This window comes from Chinchilla lanigera, unplaced genomic scaffold (genome assembly GCF_000276665.1).
Source record: "Chinchilla lanigera isolate Chin_1 unplaced genomic scaffold, ChiLan1.0 scaffold00019, whole genome shotgun sequence".
NCBI classification, from domain to species: domain Eukaryota; kingdom Metazoa; phylum Chordata; class Mammalia; order Rodentia; family Chinchillidae; genus Chinchilla; species Chinchilla lanigera.
The window spans coordinates 1,721,941-1,740,945 of NW_004955420.1; the positions used below are offsets into that span (position 1 = coordinate 1,721,941).

At 37.4% G+C, this 19,005-nt stretch overlaps 1 protein-coding gene across 8 annotated transcripts in view; it reads right to left on the reverse strand.

Annotated features, from left to right (window-relative positions):
• Pld1 (phospholipase D1, phosphatidylcholine-specific) overlaps positions 1-19,005 on the reverse strand; it is a 195,026-nt gene that overhangs the window by 24,225 nt on the left and 151,796 nt on the right. For all 8 annotated transcript variants that reach the window (XM_013513559.1, XM_005383002.2, XM_005382998.2 and 5 more), the window contains 2 exons: positions 14,481-14,594; positions 12,141-12,190 (listed from right to left, as the gene is read on the reverse strand). In XM_013513559.1, coding sequence (XP_013369013.1) covers positions 12,141-12,190; positions 14,481-14,594 — 164 coding nt within the window. The remainder of the gene's footprint in view (positions 1-12,140; positions 12,191-14,480; positions 14,595-19,005) is intronic.

Here is a 19,005-nt window from a genome sequence, read left to right on the forward strand (position 1 = left end):
GAAGAGGCATTAGTCTTGTCCGATATTAATACATGCTATGAAGTCTGTATCATTAAAACAGTGCAGAACTGGCACATCAACAGATAAGCCAATGACTGGAAGAGAAAGTCAAAAAATATAACAAAGTATATATAGAAGTTTTATATATGATTGAGGCTTAGTCAAGTGACTAGGACAAGGACTTTAAAATAAAAGTTGCTAGCGCAATTGCATAACCACTTGAAAAAAGTAAAACTCCAAGACCTTATCAAGAATAAACTCCAAACATATCAGAGATAGAAGTGTAAGCAAATGAAATCAAAGATATATTAAAAGAAAATGAGAGTGAATCCCTCTATAACCGAAGTGTAGAGAAGTCTTTGTAACCATCCAGAGGCAATAAAAGGTTGATAAAGTTGACTAGATTTTAAAAAACAACACATTTTCATGATAAACAGCACAAGCAAACTAAATGCAAAATATAAACTGGGAGAAAGATTTGCAATATATAACACAGATAAATTGTTAAGGGTTTATTAATTATAAATTCTTTATACTATATGGATTCTTAATAATCGAAGGGAAAAATTGATCTTGATGAGCAAGAAACATGAATAGACAATTCATACACAAAAGATTCACTTGTAAAGACATTTATCCTTGCAATAATCAAAATGCAAATTAAATTGAGAAGCCATTTCTTATCTAAAGAAATCGTTTGCTTTTACTAAAAGTAAAACATAGGACAAGCACATTGTGAATACCCTGAATATATACCTCCAATAGATAAGAACACATAGGCACAGTGTCATTCATTGTCTAATTCTAACCCTGAAGTATGTAATTGTTTATAATTGAAAATAACCTAAATGCTCATATAGAGCAGAGGGACGGAATGAACTGCCAAGTCCACATCTGGAAGATGCTACAGCAGTATACAGAAAGGAAGCTCTCTACAGACTGACATGGAGTGATTTCCAGGACAGATTGTGAAATGAAAAAAGCAAAGTGACAAGAGAATGTGTGGTATACTATCTTTGTGAAAGAAATCAGGGGAAATAAGAAAATATACGTGGATCTACTCATCTGTGCAAAAAGAAAGACAAAAAAAAATCTAGCAACTGATAAAATTGGTTACCAATGGGCATGGGTGGGAACAGAGTTGGGTAGAAACTAAACTTATAGGGGAGTGGCATTTATTTAACATATATTTTGTGTACTTTTGATTATTAAAAGCATATTTCACATATTAAAAAGAAAAGTCTCAAAAGAATAGGAAAAAATATAAAATGGAATATAAACTGAAGCAAATTAACCTAACTGTATTTTAAACCAATAACAATCTAAGTAACTTTTTCTCACAGACATTAGTCTTAAAACAAAGATAACTATAAACAGACATTATAATAAGTACATTTATTTTTCATAGCATATAGACTACTAATTGTAGAACTAATTCTGTATATTCTGAGCTGGAGGAAATATGCAAATATGCTGTGGGAAATAGGAGCCACATTTCCCACTATACAGGAAAGGAGTTATAAAAGTAGAAATAATGATGGCAACAAGGAATACTGTGGGGTGGAACTGGAACTGGAGGTGTCAATATGGAAGGAGTTATGTCATCAAAATCAGTACTGCATAGTACCTCCGTTTATGAACAAACTTGGTTCGCAAACAGAAGCATTTGGCAAATTTTGTTTTTGTTTGCAAACTCTACAAACACAACTGTGGCCATCTTTCCCACACAAACACAGAGGTGGCCATCTTTGTCAAAATTGTAAAACAAATTAAGTTTGTGAACTGAGGTACCACTGCAAAATTAACTTTGATATAACACTATTATCTAGGGAGGGAGGAGAGACGGGAACAGAGAGGGAGGGAGGGAGGGAAGAAGGAACAAAGGAAGGAAAGAAGGAAGGAAGGAAGGAAAGAAGGAAACATTATTAGTATATGCTAAAATCAGCAGGCTCAATGAGAAGCAAGATATTTATGTAGACTCAAAGTGTTTTCTCAAAAAATACTAAGAACAGAGTGAAAACAGGAACTGTGACAGAGAATGCCAGAAGGAATATATATAGGTACATATCTATAGCTATATCTATATGTATATAGATATAGACGTAGATACACAGAAAGGACTTAAAATAGTGGTATTCCAATAGCAATGATCATTCCTAGCACTAAGATTTTGGTTTCTAAATACCATTTTTATTAAAAGGATCTAGGTTCCTTGGAGAAATAGCTGATTTCAAGGTCAGTGCTGGGAAAGTACAAATCTGGAACACCTTATTGTACCAGTGAAAAACAAAGGCCCAGGAGACAAGTCAAAAGATACAAAGCCCTCAGTCTTGGGCAAACTGAATGTCAAAATCACAACCTACTCAATAAACTAAGGATTGATAAGCTCAGACTAATACAAATGAATAAATACATGAAGAAGGGAAAATTTTCCTTACATTAGAATTTCAACTAATTAATTTAAAAGAAACTAATAAATACAGAAGAAATGGAATTAGAAAGTCAACATGGTAAATATCATACATAATGGAGTCAGAGGAGGATTATTAGTATATGCTAAAAGCAGCAGGCTCGATGAGAAGCAAGGTATTTATATAGACTCAAAGTGTTTTCTCAAAAAAATACTAAGAACAGAGTGAAAACAGGAACTGCGACAGAGAATGCTGGCAGGAACTGCCTTCACTGAGTGATCAAAGAGAACACAACCGGAAATGGAAGATTTCTGGAACCAGAAATGGAACCAGAATTCTTTGGAACACATCACTTCTGAGATATTCCAGGCTAAAAGAAAATGTGTAACCTGAATCTTATCATCAGGAATCAACTGATAACCCAAATTGAGAATATTCTGTATAATAATGTGCCTGTGTTCTTTGATCACCAAAGCTTTTTCCTCCCCACAGAAATGAAATTTGAAGGATCACTTAAGATTAAAGGAAGGAGGGCCGGGGATATAGCTCAGCGGCACAAGTACCTGCCTGCCAAGCATGAAGTCCAGAGTTCGATCCTCAGAACCAAACAAAGCAAAACAAAACAAAACAAAAAAAAGATTAAAGGAAGGTAAAAATACAACACAACCAAATGCCACACTTGATTTTGAACTGAATCCTGAACCAGAATAAAAAATAAATTTTTCTTCTTTGCTGCATAGGACATGAGCAAGTTGGCAAAATTTCAATAAAGCCTGTTAACTAGGTAATAGTATTATATCAATGTTAATTTTACTCATTTCGATTAATAAACTATAAATGCTTAAGAGAATGCTTTTTCTGAAAAACATACAAATTTAGTTAGGGATAAATAGGCATTATGGGTGCAATAGATGGTTCAGAGCAAACACCAACAATAAACAAACCAAAAACCTCCAAACTACCAACACCTTTCTATCTCTACTGAGAAAGAACAGATCAAAGAAAGGAAAATGTTAACATTTGATAAGTCAGAATGAACAGTTTCTGGCAGTCCTGGAATCTAGTCTGTGAGCCTGAAATTATTTTAAAATTGAAGTTTTTTAAAAGATCAGCAGTAATGACTACATGACAACCCACGATGACTTCCCACTCATCCTTGCCCATGTAGAAGCTTCGTAAAGTGGTAAGAACATTATTTCTTTGTGAAAATGGCTTTCAGAAGGAAGCTAACAGTGCCAGTTAATAGGCTCTAAAAGAAAGGTAACAGTTCAGAGTCTGAAAGTACATATTTTAGGTGACTCACAGTGTGGCCTATTAAATGCAATGGGGCGTCCAACTATGATGTGAATAAACCCACTGTGCATTGTATCTGGGAAGAGCACATGCGAATGGCGAATACATTTTGACCAGAACTATACTCTATGACGAAAACAGGATATATATAGGATATAAAATTGGTCATGTTAACTTAGGTTTTGAGGATATACAAACTTGGAAAAATAAGTGCCTTTAAAAAATAAAGCAAGCCAGGGCTATCTACAATCATTAACATGAAGTTATAGATGGACAAGTATCAAAGGATGTTTCCAAATTATGTCACAGAGGTGTTTGAGCATCTGCAGACTTGTACAGATTATAGGATATATCTGTTATTACCACAATGCATGCATAACTCAAAAGAAAATTTCAATACAATTAATTTGACGTTTATAAGGAAATTTTGTGAAAGAATATCAAGAGTTATTACAGGATTTTGTTACTTAAAAACTTGTAGCACTAAAACTTGGTATATGTACATTTTTAATCCTGACTGAATACCTCTGGCCCCTACATTAAATTATACTAACTTGGCTGTTAAACTGCTACAATCCATAAAAATTATAAACATGGTAAAGAAATGTTTTCAACTAGACTCTCAATTTCTGAAGGCTGGAGTATCAGATAATTATACACTAATAGCTGCTGGATTACTTTTCAGAAATTTTAACATTCACAGCAGCAGTTCTGTTATTTTAAATAATTAAAACAGTAGAGAACTAGATTTCTCAATTGAATTAGAGGCTAGTAGTTGATGTGTTTAAAACACACTACATAGTAACAGAAACAAAGCCAACAATACAACCTTATACTCCAGAAAGGGGCATTATGTAATTAATCTTTTCTCTCTATGGGTAGAAGGCAAACCTTTTCCCCGCTTACATGCTTTATTTTGAATTGTTCCCAGAATACTTGGAAATCTTTTCACAAGCAGGGTTACCATTGAAATTGCTTCTTGTGTTAAAATCCAATTAATTTTCCCTGAATGGCAAAGGCAGCAAAAGTGTCCAGTGCCAAAGAAAATGCTCTATAATAAGCCCAGGACATTTTTACACTTGAGAAACTAAATAATAAGCTTGTTTTGATTTTTCATTCTCCTATAACCTCATCTTTGCATTTTTACAAGCCAGTTGCAGCCAGCACTGAATGGCTTTCCCAACTTTGTTCTATCAGTATATCTTCTCCGCACTGGCTCATCCACTGTCACTGAACTTTTAGCCATTAGAAAATAGAGACAGAGATTCTGCTCTAGTGCATATTCTGTCCTGGTTACAGTGAGGTACAGCATGTGGAAAGAATCTGTTACAGTACTGGTGACATAGAAGATTTAGGTTAAGCAGACCATCAGTGAAAAATTATTGAACATATAACACTAACATGTATATATATAAATCCATCATATACATGTAATCAAGTGTAAGTCATTATTTTTAAAGCTTCTAGGTCACTTAAAATTTAATGATATTTGTACATTTTACCAAAAATGTACAAGCCATAAATCTCACCCTTTGAAGTCATAAATCAACCCTGAGTTGTACACTTTAGAGTAGAGCACTTGCTTAGCATGTGCAAAGCCCTAGATTCAAACTCCCACACAGAGACACAAAAACAAGGTGTACAATTCAGTAGATTCTTTTAAAAAGTACATTCATAAGGTGTTTCAGCCAGCACCACTACCTAATTTTAACATATTTTTATCTCTCCTCTCCTCTGCTAATTTCATCTCATTAACAGTCATTCCTATTCTACTCTTCTCCCAGACCCTGACAACCATTAGTCTATTTCTATGAATTTGCCCACTGAAGCATTTCATAAAAATGGGATCATACCATAATATGTGGGCTTTTCATTTAGCATATTTTCAAAGTCCATTTAGATTGTGGAAAGTATCAGTACATTTTATGAGTAAATAATACTTTAGTATTATCTTTAGATATACTACATTTTATTTATACATTTATCAGCTAGTAGACACTGGACTGTTTCCACATTTGAACAATGCTGCTATAAACATTCATGTTCAACTTTTGTGTGAACATATATTTTCAATACTTGAGTATATTAAAGGTGAATTGCTGAGTTCTATGGTAACTCTGTTTAACTTTTGAGGAACTGCCAAAATGTTTTCCTAAGATGCTGTACTATTTTGCATTCCAGCAGTGATGTATGAGGTTTCTGCTATTTCACATCTTTGTCAATACTTACTATTTTAGCTATTCTAGTAGGTGGGAAGGGGTAAAGACGGCTCTCAGTGTGATTTTGACTTGAATTTCAGTAATGACTAATGGTATTGAGTGTCTCTTCCTGTGCTTACTGGCCACTTGTGTATCTTTTTTGGAAAAATGTCTATTTAGACCCTTTTCCCATCATTAAACTAAATTAAAATTTTCTCTTTACTATGAAATTATAAGAATTTTTTATATGTTCTGGAAACTACCCCACATCATACACACACACACACACACACACACACACACACACACATGATTTGCAAACATTTTCTCTCAATGAATTATTTTGTTATCTTGGTTGTATTCTTCAGAGTATAAAAGTTTCTGGTTACTGAAATCCTATTTATCTACTATATTTTTACATGCTTTATTATAGTTTTGATGTCAAATTTACAAATCATTGCTTAACGAAGCTCACAATGACTTGTGCCTATTTTCCTTTAAGAGATCAAAAGTCTTAACTTTTATATTTAGATCTTTGATTCATTTTTAATTAATTTTTATATATGGTGTGAGGTGTTCAACTTTTTTTCTTACATATGGATTTCCATTTCTTCAGCACCACTTATTAAAGTTATTCTTTCACCAATGAATTGTATCCTTATTCAAATTCAATTGACCATAATCAAAAGCGTTTATTTCTGAATTATTGATTGTATCCATTGATCTATATGTCTGACCTCCTATCGGTATCAGAGTCTTATTACTTCCTAGGTTTTTGATAAGATTTGAAACCAGAAGTCTGACTCTTAATTCTGCTTCTTATTCAAGATTGTTTTATCTATGTTAAATGCTTTGCAATTCCACATGAATTTTGGTTTATACTGTCAATTTCTGCAAAAAAAAAAAAAAAACAGTGGGAATTTTTGACAGGGATTGTGTTGAAGTCTATAAATTAATTTGGAGAGTACTGTGCACCAATGCAAAACTTTTTCCTATTTAAATATTCCTTAATTTCTTTCAAGAAAATTTTTGTAATTTTCAGTGTACAAATCTCTCATTACGTTTGTTAAATTTATTGCTAAGTATTTTGTTCCTGGGATGTGATTGTAAATGGAACTGCTTTCTTTTTTTTTTTTTTGGTTTTTCTCCGGTACCGGGAACCAAACTCACGACCTTGCACTTGCCAGGCAGGCGCTTTTGCCGCTGAGCTAAATCCCCAGCCCCTGGAACTGCTTTCTTAATTTCATTTTCACCTTATTCACCAATGAATACAGAAATGATTTTTTTGTATATTGATCTTGTATTTGAAACATAGCTTTATCTTGTATCTTGACTATTATCTTTAATCATGTTTGTGTATGTATGTGTGAATTCTTTGGGATTTTCTGTTCACAAGATTCAGTGATTCATGCAAAAAGAGTTTTACTCCTCCTTTTCACCATATACATATATATAGACATAGCTCTATCTAGATATCTTGCCCAAATGCCCTGCTAAAACTTGTTACATGAGAAACCCAAAGTATAAATAAAGAGCAAAATAAAAGCTAGATAATGGGAAGTAAAGAGATAGATCTTTTCCAAGGGGAAGGGGATCAAGAGCTGGAGGGCCGAGGGTGGGAAAAGGGGGAAGGGAGATGAAAAATGATTTAGATGTATTACCAACATGTACCAATTCCCCAGAAGAAACATAAACATTATGTACTGCAAACATGTACTAGTAAGTAAATAAAACAAAATATAAATTAAACCTCCATTATAATATTTGTTGAGAATGGTTATTCTGACCCTGTTACTGATTGTAGAGGGCAAGCTTTCTTTCACTATGAAGTAGGATGCCAGCCGACAATATCTATAGATGCCTTTTATAAGGCTGAAGCAGTTCACATTTATTTCTAGTTTGTAGAATTTTTTTATTTGTCTTTCACTGTGAAAGATTTTAGTTTTTGCCAATTGCTGTTTCTGCATTTAATGACGTGATCATGTGTGGTATTTGCCCTTTATTCTATTCACATGGTAAATTACACTGACTTCCAGATGTTAAATCAACTACACATTCTTAGGATAAGTGCCATTTGGTCAGGATTCATAATCTTTTTATATGGTTTGATTTTATATGGTTTGATACAGTTTGGCATTATTTCACTGAGAGCATATTGGTCTGTGACCTTTCTTTGGTTGTGCATCAGGATAATACTGGTCCTATAAGGTGAGTAGGGAAGTAGTCCTTCCTCCTTATTTTGTGGGGGAAAACTGTGAACACTTGTTGGTGATTCTTTTGTGTATGGTAGAAGTAGCCAGCAAAGTCATATAGGCCTGGAATTTTCCTTATAGAAATATTATAAATTTCTTTCCTTGTTACAGGTCACTTCCGAGTTTCTTTTTTTTTTTTTTTTTTGGTTTTTGGTTTTTTTCCGGTACCGGGAATCAAACTCATGACCTTGCGCTTGCCAGGCAGGCACTGTGCCGCTGAGCTAAATCCCCAGACCCCATTTCCGAGTTTCAATATCTTCTAGGATCACTGTTAGCATTTTGTTTCTGTGGTTATAAATTCTATTTACCAACTTGATTGGGCAAAGGAGTGCCCAGATTAAACATTATTTCTTGGTGTGTCTGTAAGCAGATTTCCAGATGAAGTTAGCATTGAGTTAGAGAATTCGTTAAATCAGATGGCCCTTTCCATCACTGATGGGCATCCACTGTGGTTCTGAATACAGCAAAAGGCAGATGAAGGAGGAACTTGCCCCTTTTGCTTATTGCCTACCTGCTTTGACCAAGATATTGTCCCTCTGCTGTCCTTCAACTGGAACTTATACCATTGGCACCGTTGTTTCTCGGGCATCCAGACTTGGACCCAAATTACACCATTGGATAATACCACTGCAGCTCAAAGGCCAGCAAATGCAGGATTGCAGGATTTTTTAGCCTCTATAATCATGTGAGTCCGTTGTTCAGAATAACTCAAACATTCCTTTTCGTTCTTCCTTCCTCCCTGTTCCTCGTGTGTGTGTGTGTGTGTGTGTGTGTGTGTGTGTGTGTGTGTCCCTCTCTCTTTCTCTCTCTGCCCTTTCCTCCCCTTCTCTCTCTTCCTTCTTTCCTGCTCTCCCTCTTTTTCTCCTATTGATTATGCTTCTCTGGAGAACTCTTACAAAAGTATCTTTATCATAATCATAATTTTTCTATATATTTTGTTCAACATACAACTACTCATAGTATTCTCTTACTGTTTTTGTTTTTGTAAGATTTACTGGTCTTGATTTCCTAATTTGTGGGTTGGCTCTTTTTTTACTTACAAAAACTTTCTACTGAGACTAGCTAAAGATTTGTTAATTTCATCAATCTTTTTCAAAGCACCAATTTTTGGTTTCACTGATTTTCCCTGTTGTTTTCCTTTTAATGATTTTTCCCTTCATCTCCATTTTTTCTTTCATTTTCCTTGCTTTGGGTTTAGTTTGCTCTTCTTTTCTATTTCCTATAGAAAAGATGTAGGGCTAGGATACTGGTTTGAGATTTTTCTTCTTTTTAATATAAATGTTTATAGTTATACATTTCCCTCTAAGCATTACTTTAATTATGTCCCATAAGTTTTGATATGTTGTTTCATCTTCACTCATCTCAAAGTATTTTCCACTGTCCTTTGCAGTATCTTCTTTGATTATTTGGTTATTTAGAAGTATATTGTTTCATTACCACTGATTTGTGAATTACCAAAGTTATTTTTTGATATTTATAATCTCATTTCATTATAGCCACAGAATATATATAATTTCTTAAATTCCTGGAACCAATGAGTCTCTTGTACTTTAATGAGGGCATGTGTGTGTGTCGGCATGCAGTACATAATTCTGCTTTAAATTTCCCTTCCTGCTTGCCCTGAGCTTCCAGATCAGCCAGAAGATAGAGCTTAGAGCATTTACAAATCTTTCCTGAGTGTGAGCATCGCTTTGGGCAGTCATGTAGCCCTCTGCAAATGCATGGCCTTTCAGAGTTTTAGGAATATTTTAGAGTTTTTAATGCCAACTACGGGATTCTTCTTCCTTGGGTTTTTCCTTTAAGTGAATTGGTCAACTTCTTATTTGGCCCAATCAAGTTGATAAACAGAACTTATAACCACAGAAACAAAATGCTAACAGTGATCCTAAGAAGATATTGAAACTCTTCAGTGACCTGTAACAAGGAAAGAAATTTACAGCATTTCTATAAAGAAAATTCCAGCTACCTTAGGCAGCTGTGACGTTAAGTAATTGTTGCTAACTGTCTTCTACACATATGGGTAAATGGCTTGCACTGAGCAAGCCTAGCCAGGTGAAATTAATACAGGTCCCTCGAGTGGAGATGGCAAAACAACTGCCAAACTGGGCAGATAATGACAGCACTCTAAGCAGTGTTAGGGATGGGCTGGGGCGGAGCGAGCCTCTGCTCTCCTCCCTCGCATGCAGCTGGGTTGCTGGTTTACACTGACTGATGAGCTGGTGGGTTTGAAGGCTACTGTGGAGCTGAAGAGAGGGTAGTGTGGCATGTAAAGTGCCGCAGGCTTGCCCTTTTAACCAAAATTCAGTTGTTTGTGTTGACTAAACCCTTTTTGGACTATTATAAGCCTTTGATTCCTTTCTGGGATCTGAAAAGTTGATTTTGACAATTTTTGTCAGTGTTTGGGTTGCCTTTTGACATAGGAGTATATTTCTGGAGATTTTTGCTCTGCTGTTCCTGATATCCAAACTCCTTAATTTTAGAAGTTTAGTTTTAATTTTAAATTCTTAAACTCTTTGTTTTTTGTTTTTTTTTTTGGTTTTTCTCCGGTACCAGGAACCGAACTCATGACCTTGCGCTTGCCAGGCAGGCGCTTTGCCGCTGAGCTAAATCCCCAGCCCTAAATTCTTAAACTCTTAACTCTTAAATTCTTAAATCTTAAACTCCTAGTTTTAATTTTAAATTAAAACTGTACATACCTAGAAAGTCTACTATTTTCTCCCTACCTTCTGACACATCCTCAGTGCACCCCACTTAGGAGGATGCCAGTATAAAAGCTCTCCTCAGAGCCAGCTGAAGCATTTATAGAGGTGAAGTCACATCACGTGGCATCTCATGATTAGGATGGCTCCTTCAGTTTCTCCAGACCTCCTCATGGAGGCGCTATTCTCCCCAGTCAATGGGACTGACGCCCTTAGAATTATGCGATGCTCCTTCACTCACCTGCTCCTCAGGACTCCCACCTTCCTTCACAGCTCTCCTTGTCATAATCAGCACCCCACACTCCTTTGGGTGCCACCAGTCCTCTACCTTGTTTACTAAGGACTGAAGCTTCGTATAAACTAAAGCCACTTTAGTGAAGTCACTCCAGGCTCAGAGACTCCCACAACTGTCTCCTGGGTGAAATCTAGACTGTGGTTGTCTGCGTATTCACCTTCTGGACCCAAGCTGATCTGGAGGTCAAACAAGTTGGTTCTGACTCCAGCTTAGTTCTGTGGAACACTCTGTACTCATGGGACAGATTTATGGCACATCATTGAGCAACTACTGCATGCTGAACTTAAGAGATAATCCCAGACGGTATAGAGGAGTAAAGCTGAAAGTACAACATATTGTATCAGGATCTATAGAGGAGGACCAATTAAGACATTTGAGAATGTGACTGAAAAGATGAGGAACAGCAGAAGGAAATGTTATTGCTGTGGGTCCTCTTCCTCACACACACTTTATTTATCTACCTTTAGGAAAATATTCTCAAAGATGAGCTGAATCTTTATTAGTGGTGCTAAATGGTTCTGCAATAGTTTTTCTCCACCAAATACCAGAAAGTATTGTGAGAACTCTGGTGTTTCTACATACAAAAGAGGCCAATAACCAGTGACCTCTTTAATGCATGAGTGACCCCAGCCTGCTCTCTAGGGCGGTGGAGAAGAATGAGCAGAGAATATACTTGTACAGTCTTTGTGAATTGCCCTACAAATATTAGTTGCTATTACTAAAGCAATTATATAAATATAAACAAATAAATAAATAACAACTAGGAAGGCACTCATATTTTATTACCTATGAACCCTAAGTCTTTGTGTCTTCATTTGAACATTGGTCTGGGCAATTTAATGAGTATTATCAATTTATTTCGGTAGATCATTTTCGTGGGGAATCTTCTGAGAATAGTTCTGTAATCATGATGCAAAAATATTACAGATTATTGGTACCTCATCTTCATAATAAAAAAATAACCATGGAGGAAAAGAAAAACAGTTACTTACGCTCTGTTTTTAACTGTCCAAGGATGGAATTTTCTCCTCTGCACATGGTTCTGAAAGTAGGTAAACAAATAATTATGTAGGTTTCAAAACAACCAGTTCCAACTACAATATCTGTGCATATAATTCTAGCCTAAGTAAACACAGAGCAAGTGCTGCTATGATAAGTGGTATGCACATTTTAAAAAGAAAAAAAAATTCCATGAATATCACTTATGCAGATAGCAAAACAAAGTAGTTGTTTTGAAGTAAGTAGATGGAAAAGTTATGAAACTGATGGTTGATTTCAGAAAGAGAAACTCATTTTTAAAAAATGGGTTATGAATGAACTTTCCTTCTCACAAATTTGGTGACAGCAAAGATAAATTCAGAATGCCTCAACAGATAAGAACACTTCAGAAACGTGTTGCTTTCTGGCGTGAAACGGGCACACCTTTAGCAGAGTAACTTGGGGATAAAGGAAACTATTATATTGGGTTGTCTCTGTAGTTAGCAAACACCCTTAAAAGTAGAGGGTCAAATGACTCTGCTAATGATTTTGTTTCTCAAGACTCTGATAATAGTTGATGAATTCTAAAGACTGAAAAAACTATTCTATGCTCCATCTGTTTGCTCTATGAAAGTAATTAAAAATACAGTTATGCCTGGAAAACACATCTTTAATATGATATTATTAAAGATGATGGCAGCAAATAGAGATGTTTTTGCATAATAAAAGGTTATAGTTTAGGTCGCTGAACAAAAGCCAAACACGTATTTCATTCAACTGGTTCAAACTTAAGAAAACAGTCATAGGAAATAATTAGAGCTGACAATATTCCAAGAATAATATTAGAATGGCAAATGAAGCAGGTAAAATCCAGTTAAATTTTATGTCAGTGGACCTACACACTTGAAAAGTTTTATGTGTCATGTTATAAATTAGAGAACTAGAAATGGGCAAATCTTCAATCCAATTATATAGACCAAAGCATGATTAAAGTTCTCTCATACTAGGAAAAATAAACAAGTAAAACTATTACTTGAAACTCTGGGAGATAGACAGATACAAGCTTGAAAATTTAGTCAGAAGCAAGAGGATTCAAAAAACATCTCCAAAAGCAGGTATGGTGCTGCATGCCTGAAATGCCAGGGCTTGAAAAAGCTGAGGCAGGAAGGCTGCAAGTTTAAGCCCAGCTGAGTGACCGAGCAAGATGCTATATTCCAATAATAAATAAAAAGGGCTAGAAACTTAGCTTAGTGTGAAGGCCTTGGGTTCAATTTCCAGTGCTGAAAAAACAATTTCACCCCCATGTTGACTCAGACTGTGCTTTCAGACCCTTCAGGGCCACTGCCGGGGAGCAGTCCAAGCAGGAGGACATCTGAGCCCCACTCCAACTGGACCAAGCGCCTGAGCCCTTCTCTGCTCTACAAATGCAGAGTGCTGTGTAAGATCTTAGCATCCCCCTTCTACCTCTCAAAAGGTTTGATTCAAACAGTAAGAAATTACAACTGGTTTGAGAAAGCAAGAGCTAGTGAAAGCAGCTCTCCTGGCCTGGGCTTTGCTCTAACTTACTAGGAATGTGAGCCTGGCTGGGCTCTTCTCTCAGGCAGAGCTTGAAATTAGGAGTGGACTTGTGGCCACTCACCTCTCTGCTTCCCTCTCTTTCCCAGCTAAGTGACCATGGAGCAGTCTGGGGGTGCCTTCTGTCCCTTTCTATACTGCGTACTTGGCAGGCACCTCCCACCTTGTCACCATGTGGCTTGAAACTCAGGGGGACCCAAGTGTAGCTTTCTGAGAGAGTATGTAACTTGAGTGTTTAAAATTCCAAGCACAGGGTTCACCACTTTTTTAGAATTTTAACAACATTAAAATGATGGCAGCTAATAGAGATGTTTAAGATATAGTAGAGAAATCAAATTAAAATTCCAGGAGATAGGAATTTTCATTTTCTAACCAAGGTTGATAGTGCCAACCTTACTAAAGACTGCTACCTAAAGAATCATAATAGAATGCACACATAGCATACTGTTTTAGGCATTTAATTTTATCTAACAAAAAGAATATGGAAAACAGCTATTATTTAATGATTTAAAGATATTCTTTAACCAATATTACATATGTATGACAAGCAATAAATATATAAAATAAACCAATATTTTGGTTCTTTTATACTAGCCATGTATCTTAAGCCCATGGTTTATTATTTCAAACTCTGCTTGAATTTTATCAATTAGTAAACAGGGTAAGATTTGAAAGTAAAATAAAGAGAAACGAAGCTCCACTGAAAGGATGCATAAAACACTGCCATTCCCTTCCCCAGCTCCATGCAGCTCAAAATAGATTATTTTGTATTTTGGCACCTGTAGTTGAAGTGCATTATGGCCTGTAGAGCGTTTCCTCCTCCAGTTGAAATGTCTCCTTCAAATCCCGGGAGCAGTGGTATCACAACATACACCCGGTACCTCCGGCCTTCCCTGTAAAAGTCAAATGCACAGAAATTCATCACAACAAAACAAAAACAAAAAATGGTAAAGTGCCAGTTAAAACAACAGCCAAGCAGTTCACATGGCTTTAAAGACGGAGTAAACGGCTTCCCACAAAACATTCTCTCCCCTTTCAGTGCTTGGGGTGCTGTTGGGCTGGAGACCAGAGGCTGCATCCAGGCTATCAATTCATAACCCAAACAATACGCTCAACTTGGCAGCAAAGTGGGAGCCGTACTAACTTTCTCTCTTCGGCAGAGCCTTTGAAAAATAAAATTCAGTGTAAGAAAGCCTTCCTTAGATCTCATGGAAGTAGGGTGCAGGGAGTGGGTTATAACAGTTTCAAAAAAGATGTTATCACACTAGTTAGATGTATAACGTTATGTCTGCACTACCTATCTCACAGCCTCGCAAATACCAGACCTTCAGTATCTAACTGCTGAATAAATAAATTCCCACAGCCCAGATCCCTGGGCAAAAAAGACGCACTGGAGTCAGTGTCTTCTCCAATACAGGAGTTTGTGTTTAAGAATTCTAAGGTTTCAGCTGCAAAATGTTTCCTGAGGCTCTTTAAGAATTTGGAGTGACTAATGTGTAGTTTTATATCCCCTACACATGTAATACAACATTTCTTGTTCCACTCTCCCAACTAATGACATCTTTAGAAGGAAAAAGACTGTACTTAATGATACAACAATAAAAGAAGAAAATGTAGCCTCTATTTTGACATGTACTCAGAACCTCAGAAATCTGAATAATTACGCTTTAATTAGCACCCCTAAATTAAAGCCCTGAACTGTTAAAATCCCTGTCTCCATTTATACCACACACAGGAAGAGAAAGCCTGGACAGGAACGTGGCACCCTTTGCAGTCAACAAATCTCACCAGGATGCCTGAGAGCTCCGTATTCACTTTCTGCTTTATTTTCAAGTCTGATCCTACTTAAACTATTTAATTTCTAAGCTCAACACCTTTCTTTCTCTCATGTGACTGTTAGAACTACTGTGAGAGTTCCAGTTTCATTCCGGATGACCCGGGCCATCCATGTGCATATCAGGGTATGCACGGAATGTGGAGTTAAGGGCAGAAGTGGCTGTGGGCAACTCGGGATTTGGAGGCTGCGAGCCAGAGAAACAAGACATTTTAAGTAGGTTGTTGTAATGGCGTGGATTAATCACTAGATGGCAAACACAGTTTGAGTTGGAAAGAAAACAATATAATGTAAACTGTCCAAGTTTCTGCTTGATAAGGATAAAAGGCACAATTTCTAAATGGTAAACGGGAGAGTGAAAAAGAACAGAAAGAATACCTAAGCTGTTTTCCCACAGCCAGTTTAAAGGTTAAACTGGACATTTAGGAATTGACATCACTTGGCCTCATCTGCCTTTCCAGAATCTTTTTCCATCTGGTATGATCCTCCCATCCCCACCCCAGTGATAGAGAATGAAGGCCCTTTGTTCAGAGGCTCCTCCCTGCTAAAGAGGCCTGGCCGGCCCACCAGCTCTCAGGCTGAGTGCACCCCACCCTTAAAGGCTACTCCTTCCCTCCAGCCACCCGGGCCTTCAGTCAGAATGAGGTCATTGCTGCCTGCGCACTGCACCGCACATGCCAGGAAGACTATCTGGCACTCTTTGTGCTTTACATGATAGTGATACCCACATCTGCTGCTGGCTCTGGGATAAGCTCCTCTGAAACTCAGGAAGGGTGTGCACATATCTTCCTATTTTGAGCAGTGCCAAGCAGAGGACCCTAGTGGACAATGCACATTCAGGACTGCTCACTCTGGGGGACAGGGTCAGTGAGAAGAACGTTTGCTCCTGGGCACCAGTAGAGAAGAAGTTAGGCTCCATGGAAGCTTTTTCTTTAAATTACATCTTGTTTGAATCTGTATTGTGGCAAAAAAATATAAAAGATAGCCAGGTGTGAGGGTGTAGGGGCTGTACTTACAATTCCAGCCCCTGGGGGGCTAAGGCAGGATAGCGAAGTGAGGCCAGCTCTGGAGACTTAATAGCCCCCATCTCATAAAACAACAATAACAACCAAAACAACAGCAAACCAAACTACGGTAAACCAAACAAAAACTTGCCATTTGATCCATCTTTAAGTATATAGTTCAGGGCCATGAATTGCATTCACACAGTTTTGCACCCATCAAGACTATTTCCAAAACTTTCCCATCAACTGAAACAGAAATTCTGTGACTATTAAATAATAACTATCCCATTTCCCTTCCCCGAAGCCATGGAAACCTCTAATCTACTTTCTGTCTTTATGAATTTGCCTGTTCTAAAATTTGCATATAGGTAGAATCACACAAATTTTCGTTTTGTGTACGACTTATGTGACAGCATAAAATCCTCAAGGTGCACCCATGTGGTAGCCTGTCTCAAAATTCTTTTCCTTTCTATGGCTGAACAACACTCCATGCTATGCTTATACCACATTTATCTGCTGATAGCCACTCGAGTCATTTCTCCTTTCTGGCCATTGTGAATAATATTACTGTCCTTGGCTGATAGCCTGAGTCCTAGTTTTCAGTTCTGTTTGATATATATTCAGGAATGGGATTGTTGGGTCACATGGTTATTCTTTGTTTAGTGTTTTGAGGATCCACCAAATAAATTACACTCTCCAATGGGTAACATACGCTCATAGTATGAAATTTAAGAGGTAGAAGTTTATCTGGTGAAAAAATTCCTTCAGTCCTTTGTCTCCAGGCTTGTTTCTCCTTCCTGAGGGCAACTTGTATTGCCAGTTTCTTCCATGTTCTTTTAGAAATAGTGTATGAAATTCTGTGTGTGTGTGTGTGTGTGCGCGCGCGTGCGCGCGCGCGCGCGTGCAGGCATATCTTCCATGAGTGCTTTCAAAAAATGAGCTACTTAGACTTCTCACTGCGATTGAGAAAGGGCTCGGGAATTTCGGGCCGTAAGAATGTGGATGAATATAAGCCAAAGACTACACATCAGACACGTCCAATCAGCTCCTTGATTCAAGCCATGCACTCAACAGCTGCAGAAGTTCTAGTCCCCTCCTGAAACACTGGGTCCTCATAACACTGGGGTTATACAGATGGCAGCAATGAGATTAAGGGAAGACCCTGAGCCCACACTGTGCAAAATTATTCATGATATTAAAAGCAGGATATGCCCAACAGACAGGCAATAGCATTATCCACTTGTGTTCAGAACAACTTTATAAACTGTATTCTCAAGTTTCTTGTTAAAGTAAGTCTTTCTTTCAAAATTCATTAACTCTTATGGCAATGCTATGTTTGAAAGCTAAAAATTTGAAATAAATGTCAATGAAGGAAGGATGATTAACTAAATTATGTTACAGCCACCTAGGGGAATGACCATCTTGTAGTCACTAAAAATGGCCAGTGGAATAGCTCAGCAGCAAAATACTTCTGTACAAAGGTGGCAGCTGTTAATAAATATTAAAGCATTTTCCCTTCAAATGTATTAATGTCCCCCATTCTGTACTTGATGCCCTAAAGTAGGCACTGGTCCTGGGGTGGCACCTCACCAAAGATGTCAGCCTGTCAGATTTAAGAAGCCAGAGTGGGATTCTCTGAGCTGAGGCATGGTGTAACAAAGCATGAGACAATGTAGGGATTTTTTTGATGCAAGCAAAGTTCCAGAGAAAACAGGACAGACTTCACTCCCTTCTAATGCTATGAAAGCCATGATGAGCTGGGGCTTGTTTCCAGGTAGACCCTAGAGTACGTGGAGAGTGTGGTCCAGCCACCCACAAGCTGTGGAAGCACCAGGAGAAAAGGCAGAAAGGCAGCACTGAAAGGGCAAGGCTGGGGTCCATGCGAACAAGCCACAGTGCTAAGCTCTGTAAGCCACTTCCAAAGATTCATGGCCCCAGACCGTCCATAGCAAGGCTGGGGATGTAGCGCTTAACTGATGGAAGATGCAACAGAAATAATGAGAAGTCACTGAATTTGGCCACATTTACCAGGAAATGCCTAAACTACATTTCCTTCTATTGGACTTGAACTAGAAATTCAGTTAAGTTATCAGAGGCAAAAGTTGATAGAAAGTAGAAATATACCTGAATACAAAGGGAAACAGTAAAGTACAAAGTGACATTAGGGTGGTCAGGGTAGGGACCTTTCATAATTAACAGTTGTGCATTTTGTGATTGCTGAAATGCTGCTTGCATCTTTAAATGCAGAGTGTCATTCCTCGTGTAGATGGTCTGTACTGCGCTAGGTCTCTACATCCCTCTGCTTCTGGTCTCCTGCAGAGCCCCTCCTCCTCCCCCACTTTGGCCCTCCTGTAGGGGGTCCACTCACAATTGGGGCAGGATCTGTAAAAAAACTCCAAGAAGCTCAACATTTTCTCAAGTGATAAGATACTTTCTTTTTTGAGAGTTTGAGATTTACAGGTCATA